The 13,096-nt window shown below is 45.6% G+C and overlaps 1 protein-coding gene across 3 annotated transcripts in view; it reads right to left on the reverse strand.

Annotated features, from left to right (window-relative positions):
* CCDC149 (coiled-coil domain containing 149) overlaps positions 1-13,096 on the reverse strand; it is a 129,646-nt gene that overhangs the window by 24,887 nt on the left and 91,663 nt on the right. For all 3 annotated transcript variants that reach the window (XM_075346936.1, XM_075346934.1, XM_075346933.1), the window contains exon 8: positions 4,289-4,373. In XM_075346936.1, the coding sequence (XP_075203051.1) occupies positions 4,289-4,373 (85 nt within the window). The remainder of the gene's footprint in view (positions 1-4,288; positions 4,374-13,096) is intronic.

Genomic DNA, 13,096 nt, shown 5'->3' on the forward strand with positions numbered 1-13,096 from the left:
AAACCGCGGCAAACCGCATGCGGTTTGCCGCGGTTTGCTGCGGTTTTACCGCGGTATTGCCGCGTGCGGGTTGGTATGTGCTTTATTGTATTCAATGCAATAAAGCACATTGAAAAAAAAAAAAAAAGTCATTTAATTCGGATATAGAGAAATAGATAGAGGGATAGATAGATAGATAGAAGGATAGAAGGATAGAAGGATAGAAGGATAGAAGGATAGAAGGATGGATAGAAGGATAGATAGAAGGATAGATAGAAGGATAGATAGAAGGATAGATCGATAGCGGGATAGATCGATAGCGGGATAGATCGATAGCGGGATAGATCGATAGCGGGATAGATCGATAGCGGGATAGATCGATAGCGGGATAGATCGATAGCGGGATAGATCGATAGCGGGATAGATCGATAGCGGGATAGATCGATAGCGGGATAGATCGATAGCGGGATAGATCGATAGCGGGATAGATCGATAGCGGGATAGATCGATAGCGGGATAGATCGATAGCGGGATAGATCGATAGCGGGATAGATCGATAGCGGGATAGATCGATAGCGGGATAGATCGATAGCGGGATAGATCGATAGCGGGATAGATCGATAGCGGGATAGATCGATAGCGGGATAGATCGATAGCGGGATAGATCGATAGCGGGATAGATCGATAGCGGGATAGATCGATAGCGGGATAGATCGATAGCGGGATAGATCGATAGCGGGATAGATCGATAGCGGGATAGATCGATAGCGGGATAGATCGATAGCGGGATAGATCGATAGCGGGATAGATCGATAGCGGGATAGATCGATAGCGGGATAGATCGATAGCGGGATAGATCGATAGCGGGATAGATCGATAGCGGGATAGATCGATAGCGGGATAGATCGATAGCGGGATAGATCGATAGCGGGATAGATCGATAGCGGGATAGATCGATAGCGGGATAGATCGATAGCGGGATAGATCGATAGCGGGATAGATCGATAGCGGGATAGATAGATAGCGGGATAGATAGATAGCGGGATAGATAGATGCACACTGTGAGCACACTCTGCATTTCTCACGATCGGCAGTGAGTTCACATTACCGGCCGTGGGAAATGCCCTGTGGTTACCTCTGCTGTCTCGCTGCGAGGCTGCATTCAGCAGTGTCTGTGTCAGTCGCAGCTGGATACAAGCCTCGCAGGACACCGGAGCTGTGGATTACGCCGGAGCTTTGTTTCGTGAGGGGTTAATAAAAGGGTGAACGAGGCTTCTTTGTGTTTTATTTAAAATAAAAGGATTTTTTGGTGTGTGTGTTTTTTCACTTTACTTACGGGTTGATCATGTCAGCTGTCACATAGACGCTGCCATGATCAAGCCTGGAGTTAATGGCGGTGATCCACCACCATTAACCCCTTGTATTACCCTGACTGCCACTGCTACACGGCTGCAGGAAGAGCCGGGGACACTCCGGTGCTGCCGCATAATGCATGCGACAGTGCCGGGGCAGCTGCGGCTGATATTCTCGGCTGCGGGAGGGGGAGTGAGGCGGGGGACATTAACCCTGCCCCTCTCCCTCCCCAGCCTGAGAATACCGGGCCGCCGCTGTGTGTTTACCTCGGCTGGACGGTAAATATACAGCGGAGCCCACGTGTTTTTTTTTCTATATTTCCGTTTGCTTTCTATGTGTGTTCTATGTGTGTGTGTTCTATGTCTGTGTGTTCTATGTCTGTGTGTGAGTGTGATGTGTGTGTGTTTACTCTCTGCTTTGCTTCCTCTTCCTGTAATGACATCACTTCCCTGCAAAACCGCAAGCAAGCGATGTACATTACCGGAGGTAAACCGCGAAATACCGCAGGGAATAACGCAGCAAAACGCAGTGAACCGCACAGAATTTGCTTCCTGCGTTATTCCCTGCGGGATTTCACGATTACATTGGAGTCAATGGAGTGAAATCCCGCAGCGATGTGCGGAAAAGAAGTGACATGCAATTGTTTTTGCTGCGGGAATCCCGCAGCAAAACATGCAGCTGTCAAAATCCGCATAGTGCGCACAGGATTTTTTTTTCCCATAGGTTTTGCTGGTGATTCACTGCAGAGATGTTATGAACATTTTCTGCAGCGAAACATGCAGCAAATCCGCAGAAAATCCGCGGCAAAATCCGGTATGTGCGCACATAGCCTTACGTGTCACAGACTTTGAAGATGAACTAGAAGAGCCATGTGTGGGGTGAATAACACTTCCATACATGCAGCTTATTGATATTAATTTGCCACAATTTTTGAGAGGACATTTAGTTGAATTTGTCTACATGTTGAAAATTACAAAATTTAGGTCTTGATGGATAAAATTCCCTGTTGTAGCAATATATGTCAATCACACAGCAGACCAATCAGCTGTTAGCGCTTATAGGATATTATAAACTCTAAAAGGCAGACTATAAATGAGCAGCCAAAAACACTGAAAACATTCAACCATTTTTTGCAATTGAGTTATATTAAAGTGAATCTGTCAGCAGGTTTTTGTTATTTAATCTGAGAGGAGCATGATGTAGAGGTGGAGAGCCTGATTTTAGAGATGTGTCACTTATTAGGTTGTGTGCTGTAGATTCAATACAATCAGTGTTTTATCAGCAGGAGATGATTAGCAGAGGAATAGTTTTCAAATCCAGGTAAGGGGTGCTTCATACACAGCGAGATCGCTGCCGAGATCGCTGCTGAGTCACGCTTTTTGTGACGCAGGAGTGACCTCATTAGCGATCTCGCGGTGTGTGACACTGAGCAGCGATCTGGCCCCTGCTGCGAGATCGCTGCTCGTTACACACAGCCCTGGTTCGTTTTCTTCAAAGGCGCTCTCCCACTGTGACACACAGATCGCTGTGTGTGACAGCGAGAGAGCGACAAATGAAGCGAGTAGGGAGCAGGAGCCGGCGTCTGACAGCTGAGGTAAGCTGTAACCAAGATAAACATCGGGTAACCAAGGTGGTTACCCGATATTTACCTTAGTTACCAGCCTCCGCAGCTCTCACGCTGCCAGTGCCGGCTCCTGCTCTCTGCACATGTAGCTGCAGTACACATCGGGTTAATTAACCCGATGTGTACTGTAGCTAGGAGAGCAAGGAGCCAGCGCTAAGCAGTGTGCGCGGCTCCCTGCTCTCTGCACATGTAGCTGCATTACACATCGGGTTAATTAACCCGATGTGTACTGTAGCTAGGAGAGCAAGGAAGCGGTGTGCGCTGGTAACTAATGTAAACATCGGGTAACCATACCCGATGTTTACCTTAGTTACCAGTGTCCGCAGCTTCCAGACGCCGGCTCCGTGCAAGCGCAGCGTCGCTTGCACGTCGCTGCTGGCTGGGGGTTGGTCACTGGTCGCTGGTGAGATCTGCCTGTTTGACAGCTCACCAGCGACCATGTAGCGATGCAGCAGCGATCCTGACCAGGTCAGATCGCTGGTCAGATCGCTGCTGCATCGCTAAAGTGTGAAGGTACCCTAAGTCAGTCTAATCTGTGTAACCCCGCCCCCATCACTGATTGGCCATTTGTAGACAATTCACAGTGTACATAGGAAGCTGCCAATCAGGGGAGTGGGAGGGGTCATAACAGTCCAGTAAGTGACATCACTAGAATCAGGGTCTCGTTTTCTACATTAGCTTCTATCAGATTCCAAAGGAACAATCTGCAAACATATTCCTTTTAAAGATTTTGAATAGTTTTGCTTTTACAAGCTCTTAGCTTTCCAACACATTCAACTTTGATGTGGTCCGTGGTGATAAATCAGCATTAGAGCCAGCTATTAGTCAGTGTCGGGGGCGCGGTTACAGCCACAGCTCACTATACACAGCGCAGGGAGTTAATAAGTTGCACCAGCCGCTCCCTTTTGACTGAAAGATTGAGGCAGCCAAGAGGAACATAGCTAATTTCCTCCCGGCAGCAGATCTCTCAGAGCGCCAGGCAGCTTCAGGACGTTATCAGCCTGCAGATTAACCCTATACCTGCAGGTTTATAGTGGGTTTTTATATGGGGTTTTTGTTTTAACATCACAGGTTCCCCTTAAAAAGTTGCAAGCTGTCCTATAAGGACCTTCAGAATGAGTTAGTCTATTCTGCAGCCAGCAATAAGCTGTGCAGCACCGAGGCTATAGAAGGCCATCGGTGCAATATTTTTTTTTATGAAACCCAATTGCGAAACTAACTTTCAGTCCAAAATGAATAGGTTTAAATTGACAAAAAAAAAAAAGTGGACAATCCCTTTAATAAAATTACAGTTACATGATATTCAATGTACATAATACAACAGAGAAGTACCTTGCTTTGCAGACAGTACCCCAGTCAGGGCGCTGCTGGTAGATTTGCTACTTGACTTGGAATTCTTCCTCTTTTCCAGCGCATTCTGAAAAACAAGCGCAGCAAAACATTGTATAAAGGACAGAAGCAAAACAATGGAAAGTACGGTAACTGTTGTGCGCACATTGGCTGTGCACATTACTCACACTTTACAATATCACTCAAGAGATTAATTTATCCAAAAGTAGCAAATAGAAATTTCAAATTTAACTTAGTAAATTAAAGGGCCTATCCCACAATCATTTATCACCTATCAATAGTATAGATGATAAATGCATGAGCGATGACGTCATGTCCTTTCGGACCCCCATTAATCGTGAAGTTTGGGGTCCCAAAGTAGGGGTGGAATGGTAGTGTGCATGTGTGACTACCGCTTCATTCTCTTCTTTGGGTATATGGGCGCGGTAGTGTGCATGCGCGAGTACTGTTCCCATAGAACGTAAATGAAGTAGAGGTTACGCATTCGCAGTACCGCTTGATTCATGCTGGAGACAAGGAACCCCTGTTTTCATGAATTGTGGTGTCCCAGCAGTCAGACCAACACGGATCATAAATTTATCACCTATAAGGTGGATACAAATTGAGCCTAGTGGATAAATATTGCTTGGATATAACCATTTCAAATTTAAAGGGGGTTGGCCACATTAGGGGATAGGGTTTTTATTTTTTAGCGCTGGAGTGGTGGCTATGACGCAAGTCCTCTGCCTCAGTGATATTCTCCCCTATCAGCAGCTTCACTGTTTTTCAGAGTCGCTCAGGTCTCAGGACTCGTCAAAAGTTACATCACAGCTCTCAGTGTAAGTCTATGAGACCCAGAATGAGGCTCTCATAGACTTGTATTGAGTTGTCACCTTTGGCGTGCGCTATGAAACACTGGAGCTGTCGGCAGGTCACAAATCGCCGGAGACCGACCAGAGCGGCTCTGGAAAAAGATGAAGTTTCAGCAGGCAAGTATAAGACAGGGGCCAGGGGACTTAGCAAAAGCGTGAGGAGATGTGTCCTAGGGGCTAGAAAACTGCCCTCAGAACCATGATTATTCTTTCTACCACCACTAGGGGGAGGGCACGTTATAGAGATTTATCATTGAGGACCACGGGAGCCGTATATAACCACTATAAAAACAAAACAATTCAGGGCATTTTTCAGCATTAAATTAAATTACAGGTTCTCTACTACTGGACCATCAAAATATTATAGCAATACAGCAATAGAACGACTCAGTCCCTACTGAATTGCACTAAAGTATTTAATGTGCATGCGCTTATCAATGGTCATTGTGAATACTAGAAGTCCCAGAGAGGGGTCATTTAACATTTCTACCATTGGAACCCTATGGAGCTCGACATTTCTGGGACTTCTAGTGTTAATAATAGGTCATGTTCTGATGATATATTTCCTATAGAAATTCTGACAAAGGGAAAATAACCAGGGACATTTCGACACCCCCATTCATATCCTTCCATGTGCCCCTGGAGGCCCAGCAGGTATGGCGTCCATCACACAGATCTGCTGTGTAATTACTGCAGTGATATAACCGGGGTGAGATTTCCAGATAAGTTCACACTTATAATGAAGGAAGCTGTTACAAGGCTAGAAGACGACACTTTTGCCTCTAAATGATTTTGGTATGGTGCGATGTTCAAGATGTTCTGTAACTTCAGCCTCGTCCGAAAATATAAAAAAGTAGTTCTGCTCCAATGGGGACCTTACATTTTTGTTTTGTTTTTATTTTTTATCTAAAAGTGACTCTTTACACATTGATTGTGGTACTTTGTCAAAATGTCACCAACCCTGTAGAGAGGTAAAACATGGTTTAAAATATTAATTTAGTATAAATTAACCCAATAATTAGCAGTTACGGCACTCACTACAGGGCTTTATTCTACAGTCCATGGATGGTGCACCCGTACACTCCGTGGTCTGGAAACGATCCATGCACAGCGACAGATAAGGAAGATTAACAGTGCCCGGTGAACCTGATTGTTTCTTTTCTTGTTTATAAACATTGTCATTATACTTACCCCTCCCGCGACGCGTCCTGCAGACTCTGTCTCCCGGACGCTTCTGCTTCCGGATCAGATCATTGCTGTGCTCCCGGGTAACCGCCACAGACTACAGGACCTTCCATGATGTCATAGCCATGTGACCAGTCTGGTGTGAATATTGTATTACCTCGTGGGTTACAGACTGGTCACATGGCTAAGATGTCATGGAAGGTCCTGCAGTCAGTGGTGGTTACCTGGGGGCATAGCTAACCGGCCTCAGCTATGCACTTGGGTGAAATCTCTCACAGCTGAGTCTGTGTGAGCAAACCTGTGTTTGTCTCCTCGCACAGATGTAGCAGCGCTGAAGATGCTTGCCCAGCTTTGGACCACATCGGAGGGGCTTTTTTTGGGTAATAAAGATGGAGTCCTAAATGTCTTCTGATTTATTTCTAATAAAATATTTTTTTCTCTGTGTTGATTTATTTTACTGTTAAAATAACAGACAAATCACAGATGCTGTCACAGAGTGGGCATCTATGATTGGCTGTTGGAGTAACCTGAGACCAGCCCATGCATTCTAGCATCTAGAATGTATGGGCAGATGCAAGGTTACTCCAACAGCCAATCACAGACGCCCATTCTGCGTGACTGCATGTGTGATTGGTTGTTGGGTCCCTCACACATATTGTAGTGTAAAAATAAATAATTTTTAAAAATATGACATAGTGCTCCACAGAATTTTTGATTCTCAGCGGACGTCTATGGGCTGCTAGCTCAATCTGCCTAGCTTTACCTTGGCTGACAATCAAAATACAGGAAGCCCATTAATTTTTGTTTTGATTATGTGCTCCCGCCATAATTTGATCACCAGTCAAGTAAAACCAGGCAACTGGGGGCTGGGATTCTCAGCGTGGTAAAACCCAAGTGTTCTGGGCCCCCCCACGCTAAAAACCGCAGCCACCCCTGGAAATGGCGCATTGTTTCTTAGCGCCATTTCCAGGCACTTTACCAAGCTCGTCCAGCGGCCCTGATGGCGGTGGCATACTGGGTAATAAAGGGGTTAATTCCAGCTTTGTATTCTCAGATGCTACTAAGCCCGAAATTTATGATGTCACGCCAAATTAGACATGGTCACTATGAATTTCTAGTAAACCGTATAAAAAAAACCCAAAAAACAGATTTTTTTTTTAATTAGAAATAATAAAAAAAAAAACATTTAAAGACTCCATCTTTATTATCCACAGGTAGAGCAATTTCAGCTCTGCTTCATCGCTCTGTCCAGACAAGCATCTACAGAGAGTGAGAAGCAGAGACAGCAATGTCAGCTCTGCTTCATCGCTCTGTCCAGACAAGCATCTACAGAGAGTGAGAAGCAGAGACAGCAATGTCAGCTCTGCTTCATCGCTCTGTCCAGACAAGTGTCTCTACAGAGTGATAAGTATGGAGAGCCATGTCAACTCTTCTTCATCGCTCAGCACAAAGAGAGAAGCAGGCTGACACTGAGGGTATGATTACACTTGCGTATGACTCGTGCGAGTCTCTCATTGCATCACCCTGCACGGCGCACACTCGCCTGACAGGAGCGCCTCAGCTGCATGGAAATACTTGCAGCAGACCAGCTCCTGTTGGGAAAGTGTGCGTTGTGCCGGGTGATACCGTGTGAGACTCGCACAGTGACAGTCAAAGTTTAATTGAGTCCATGAGCCATGGACTCAGATGAACCCTGATTTCACCGCAAACACGGCGCTGAAAACAGCCAAAGACTGAATATCCCCAGAAGTTAATGATCAGACCCGGAAGCATAGGCGGCCAAGAGACAGCGGCTGAGCAGGTCTGCAGGACGCGTTGCGGGACCTGCAAGTATAATCATAATGTTTTTTAATAATGTACTTGTTTTTACAGCCCCTGGACCCGAACTGTAACACGAGCTTCCCTGGAAAGCTCATGTTCGGGATTGTGTGCACGAACACTGTGTTCAGTACGTACCCTGAATTTTACAGTTCGGGTTCGCCCATCACTAGACATGTGTAACAGGTGCTAAAACACTGAAAGGTTTCTCTAAGGCATCTTTCACACATCCGTACAAAACACACACATGTTGCATGGTCCGTGGCGTATGTGTGTGCGCGTTCAGCGTGTGCTGTCAGTGTGCTATCCATGTGACATCCGCATAGCACATGGACCTGTCCAGGATTCTGCTGTGTCCAGTGCTGCTGCTGCTTCCGGTCCGAGGGACAGTGAATATGCAATGAGCATAATGAGTGAGACTCGAAAGCAAGTGACAGCAGTGCTGGAGACAGGTGAGTATAGAAATACATTTAATTTCACAGACCCGTGATTTCTCCAGTACGTGTCACACGGATCACATCAGTATACAGTCCATGCGGTCCGTGTGACACCAGTGCTGCCGGAGAAAAACGGACATGTCGCTGTGTGGCGCTCACGAACACATGTATGCTAAACACGGACACGCGAACCATGGGAACACCCGGACCTGTGCAGAAAACCAATGATTTTAATGGGTCTACATGTGTCTGTGTCGCCGGTACGTGTGAAAACAGACGTACTGGAGACACAGATGTGTGAAGGGGGCCTAAGGTTTTGGTACCTGCAGGCGAGATTAGAGAAAATTCTGATCTGGGTGGTTTAATACCTAAGGTGCTATGTGTCTAATAAATTGGAGCTTGTAGATAAGGTTAAAGAGAACTTTCACCAAATTTTTAATGTGTAACTGGACACGATGTAATAGTGGCTGCAGATCAAAATAAAATGTTTTTGTTTTCAAATTTCGCCAACCTGTTGTGAAGATATTAGCATTCAAAGTATCTGGCACCTAATAAGTTAACATCCACTTGCAATTAACAAAAGTTCTGAAGTAGTTTTCACAGGGGGCGTGTATTTCTGCTCCCTGTGTGATGCTGACCAATCATAAGCAGGCAGCAACACAGCAGATCAAGGACACACCCCCACAATTAGTGCAGATTTTTCAGCCTGTAACACAGTGATTCAGCCTGATTTCCTGGTCTTTCCTTCTGCATGATTAGGAAGCCCAGATGACTAACTTCAGATAAGGTCCCTGTGGGGGAGGGGCAACATGGCTTAGTTTAGAGGTGTCACACTACAAGCTCTTCCATCAGTTTTCCTCCTCCTTTCATTGCACTGTCACCTATACTGTACAGCCCCTCTTCCAAAACTACCTGTCTAGAGATGTGTTAGCCAGTACAAGTTGAAGACTTGTGATACTATGCAGTGAGATCAGAGACGAGAGTCATTACATCTCACATAGGAAGAGCTCAGAACAGACAGGTTACTCCTGTGTAAGGTTTAATGACAACACTGATCTCACTGCAGAGAGAGTACAAGTTGCCTTAAGCACAACAAACACAAGTGTGATAACGTCTCAAACACAAAAACCTGAAAAGCTATAGTCAGGGCGTGTCTTTTTCTGCTGAGTTGCTGCCTGCTTGTGATTGGTCAGCATCATATAGGGAGAAGTTTACGCCTCCAGTAAAAACTATTTGGCCATTTTTATTAAAGTGAACCTGTCAGGTGCAATATGCACCCAGAACCATGAGCAGTTCTGGGTGCATGTTGATAATACCTGCCTGTCCCTGTATACACTAGCATAGATAAAGGGATAATTAGATAAAGTATTTCTAAAGATCTTTCACCGTATGCTAATGAGCAATGAGCGAGGGCACTAGTCCCCTGGGCGTTAAGGTGGTGTCACACATAGCGACGCAGCAGCGATCACGACCAGCGATCTGACCTTATCAGGATCGCTGCTGCGTCGTTACATGGTCGCTGGTGAGCTGTCAAACTGGCAGATCTCACCAGCGACCAGTAACCAGCCAGCAGCGACGCGTGGAAGCGGAACTAAGGTAAATATCGGGTAACCAAGGTAAGCACTTCTCTTGGTTACCCGATATTTACCTTAGTTACTAGCGTCCGCCGCTCTCACGCTGCCAGTGCCGGCTCCCTGCTCCCTGCACTCCTAGCCAGAGTACACATTGGGTTAATTACCCGATGTGTACTCCAGCTACGTATGCAGGGAGCCGGCACTGACAGCGTGAGAGCGGCAGACGCTAGTAACTAAGGTAAATATCAGGTAACCAAGGAAAGGGCTTCTTGGTTACCCGATGTTTACCGTGGTTACAGCTTACCGCAGGCTGCCAAACACTGGCTCCCTGCTCGCTTCAGTTCGTCGCTCTCTCGCTGTCACACACAGTGATGTGTGCTTCACAGCGGGAGAGCAACGTCCAAAAAATTAAGCAGGGGCCAGGTCGTTGCTGGATGTCACACACAGCGACAGCGACGGGACGTCGCTGCTACGTCACAGAAAATGGTAACTTAGCAGCGACGTAGTTGTCGTCGTCGCTATGTGTGACACCACCTTTAGTTTCCCTGGCCAGTCGTTTCCATTAGCATATTAGTACGCCCCTGTGGGCATGCTATCATGCTAAGGAATATGCAGCGTCACAGGATGATCTCACTCACCTCTCTGTTGCCATCAGAGCCAGACACTGTATTTCGGCTCAACTCCAGGGTCATGCACACTATGAAGCTGGGTGTACACGTCTTGGCTTCAAACTGAAGTAGTGCGGATGACCCAAACTCTGGGGTCATGCGCACTGAGTCCAAATCCCCCGTTGGACGCGATGGCAGCAGAGAGGTGAGTGAGATCATCCTGTGACGCTGCGTATTCATTAGCATGATAGCACACCCACAGGGGCGTACTAATATGCTAATGAGCCGACTAGCCAGGGGAACTAGTCCCCTCGCTCATTAGCATACTGTAAAAGATCTTTAGAAATACTTTTACAGGGACAGTAAGGCACGGACAGCAATATGCACCCAGAACTGCTCGTGGTTCCGGGTGCATATTGGACCTGACAGGTTTCCTTTAAGTCCAAGTGAGCATTAACTCATTAGGTGCGAAATACTTTGATTGCTAATATTTGAGCAACAGAGAGTTGAAATTTAAAATAAATAAATAAATTATTCCGCATTGCAGCCACTAATACATTATGTTCATTTAACATAAAATATTTGGTGGAAAATCCACTTATAGAGAACATTTTCTAGAAGAGCTATATATTTTATAGTACAGCTCAGAGATGCTGCCTTCAAAAGGTACTATATGCTAAAGCATTTAAAGGAATTGTATCACTGATGTCATCCGATATGTGTGCGTTCCAGCAATGGGGCCTCCATCTCTAGAATGCTAGTCTTCTAATTCCCCATTCTGGAGGACATCCGACCACCAGTGTGTGGATAGCTGATGGCACAAGCAGTGACTCTTTCTATTCATCGCTATAGAAGTTCCAAACACAAGCGAACATATACTCTGCTGCATTCAGAACACCCATAGCAATGAATGGAGAGAGTTGCCACATGTGCTATCGCCTCTACACGCACTGGAGGTCAGATACCAGATAAAATGGGGGATAAGGGGACCACCGTACTGGAGCTGGGTTGTGGGAACAGCATCTATCAGACACTTATGGCATATACTGGGTACATCCTCTAAATACTATTTAAAGGAGTTCAATATAAGGAACATAAAAGCAAAAATAATGCTAACAAAAGTTCCCAGATGGTTAAAAAATTCAGTTTATAAAATGATAAAAAAGTTATAAAAAGTAAAAATAAACATGTTTAAAGGGGGGGTATCTTCTCACAGGTAATCTTTGCATCTAGGCACAGTTTTACAATAAAATAATAATAATAATAATAATAATAATAATAATAATAATAATAATAATAATATGGAACCTCGCTTAACGAGTAAGCCAGTTAGCGAGTATTTCGCCTAACAAGCAAAGCTTGCTGTAAATTTGTAACTCTGTTTACGAGCAAGCTTTGCTGAACGAGCAAAATACTCACCGCACACACTTCCGGTTCCGTACATCCACCGTGCTCTGACCCGCTCTTGCAGTCCACACAAAACACACACAAGCAGACACACACACAAACACACATATTATGCTCCCCTTACCTTGCGTTCCATAGCCGACCTCATGGTTCTTGTAGTTCGCTGTTACAGGATGTGCATCGGTCCCCATCACGACTAGGCTCTTGCAGTGGAGGTTCTTCCCTCGTCGTGATGGTTACCAGATACACATCCTGTACCGGTGAACTGCAAGTTCCAGGAGACTGGCGATGGGATGTAAGGTAAGGTGAGCATAATATGTGTGTTTGTGTGTGTTTGTGCGTGCTTGTACGTGTTTGTACGTGTGTGGAATGGCACAATAGGGGACCAGGATGGGACATTTAACACGTTGTGGAACGAATCGTTTGCATTGCAATGATTTCCTATGAGAAATCTTGCTTTGCTGAATGAGTAACTTGGTTAACAAGCACACTCTCAGAACGGATTGTTCTCGTTAACCAAGGTTCCACTGTAATAGCACAGTATTTGCCATTCCACTGTTAAGAGCCCGTCGCAGTCAAAGTCTGGAAATATCTGTGGCGCTAATGTTATTTTGTTATCGTGGCAGCCAATCAGTAAGCTTAGTGTGGACAGAACGCCCCGCTCAGAGCCGCTGAGCTCACTGATGGCTGTCGCCGCGCTGTCAGTGTGATGTCAGCTCTGCGGCTGATGCCAGACACCAGCGGCAGATATTCACCAGGGGTCCCAGCACAGCGCCATTTTTTTTTTTTTTTTATATCAAAGTGCACCAGGGAATGAGAATTTTTTGAAATCACATAAAAATAGAATTAACGAAAAAAAAAAGTTGAGATCTAACCGTCCGTTTACAGTATAAAACGGGCATTGTGACAA

This window comes from Anomaloglossus baeobatrachus, chromosome 1 (assembly GCF_048569485.1).
Source record: "Anomaloglossus baeobatrachus isolate aAnoBae1 chromosome 1, aAnoBae1.hap1, whole genome shotgun sequence".
NCBI lineage: Eukaryota > Metazoa > Chordata > Amphibia > Anura > Aromobatidae > Anomaloglossus > Anomaloglossus baeobatrachus.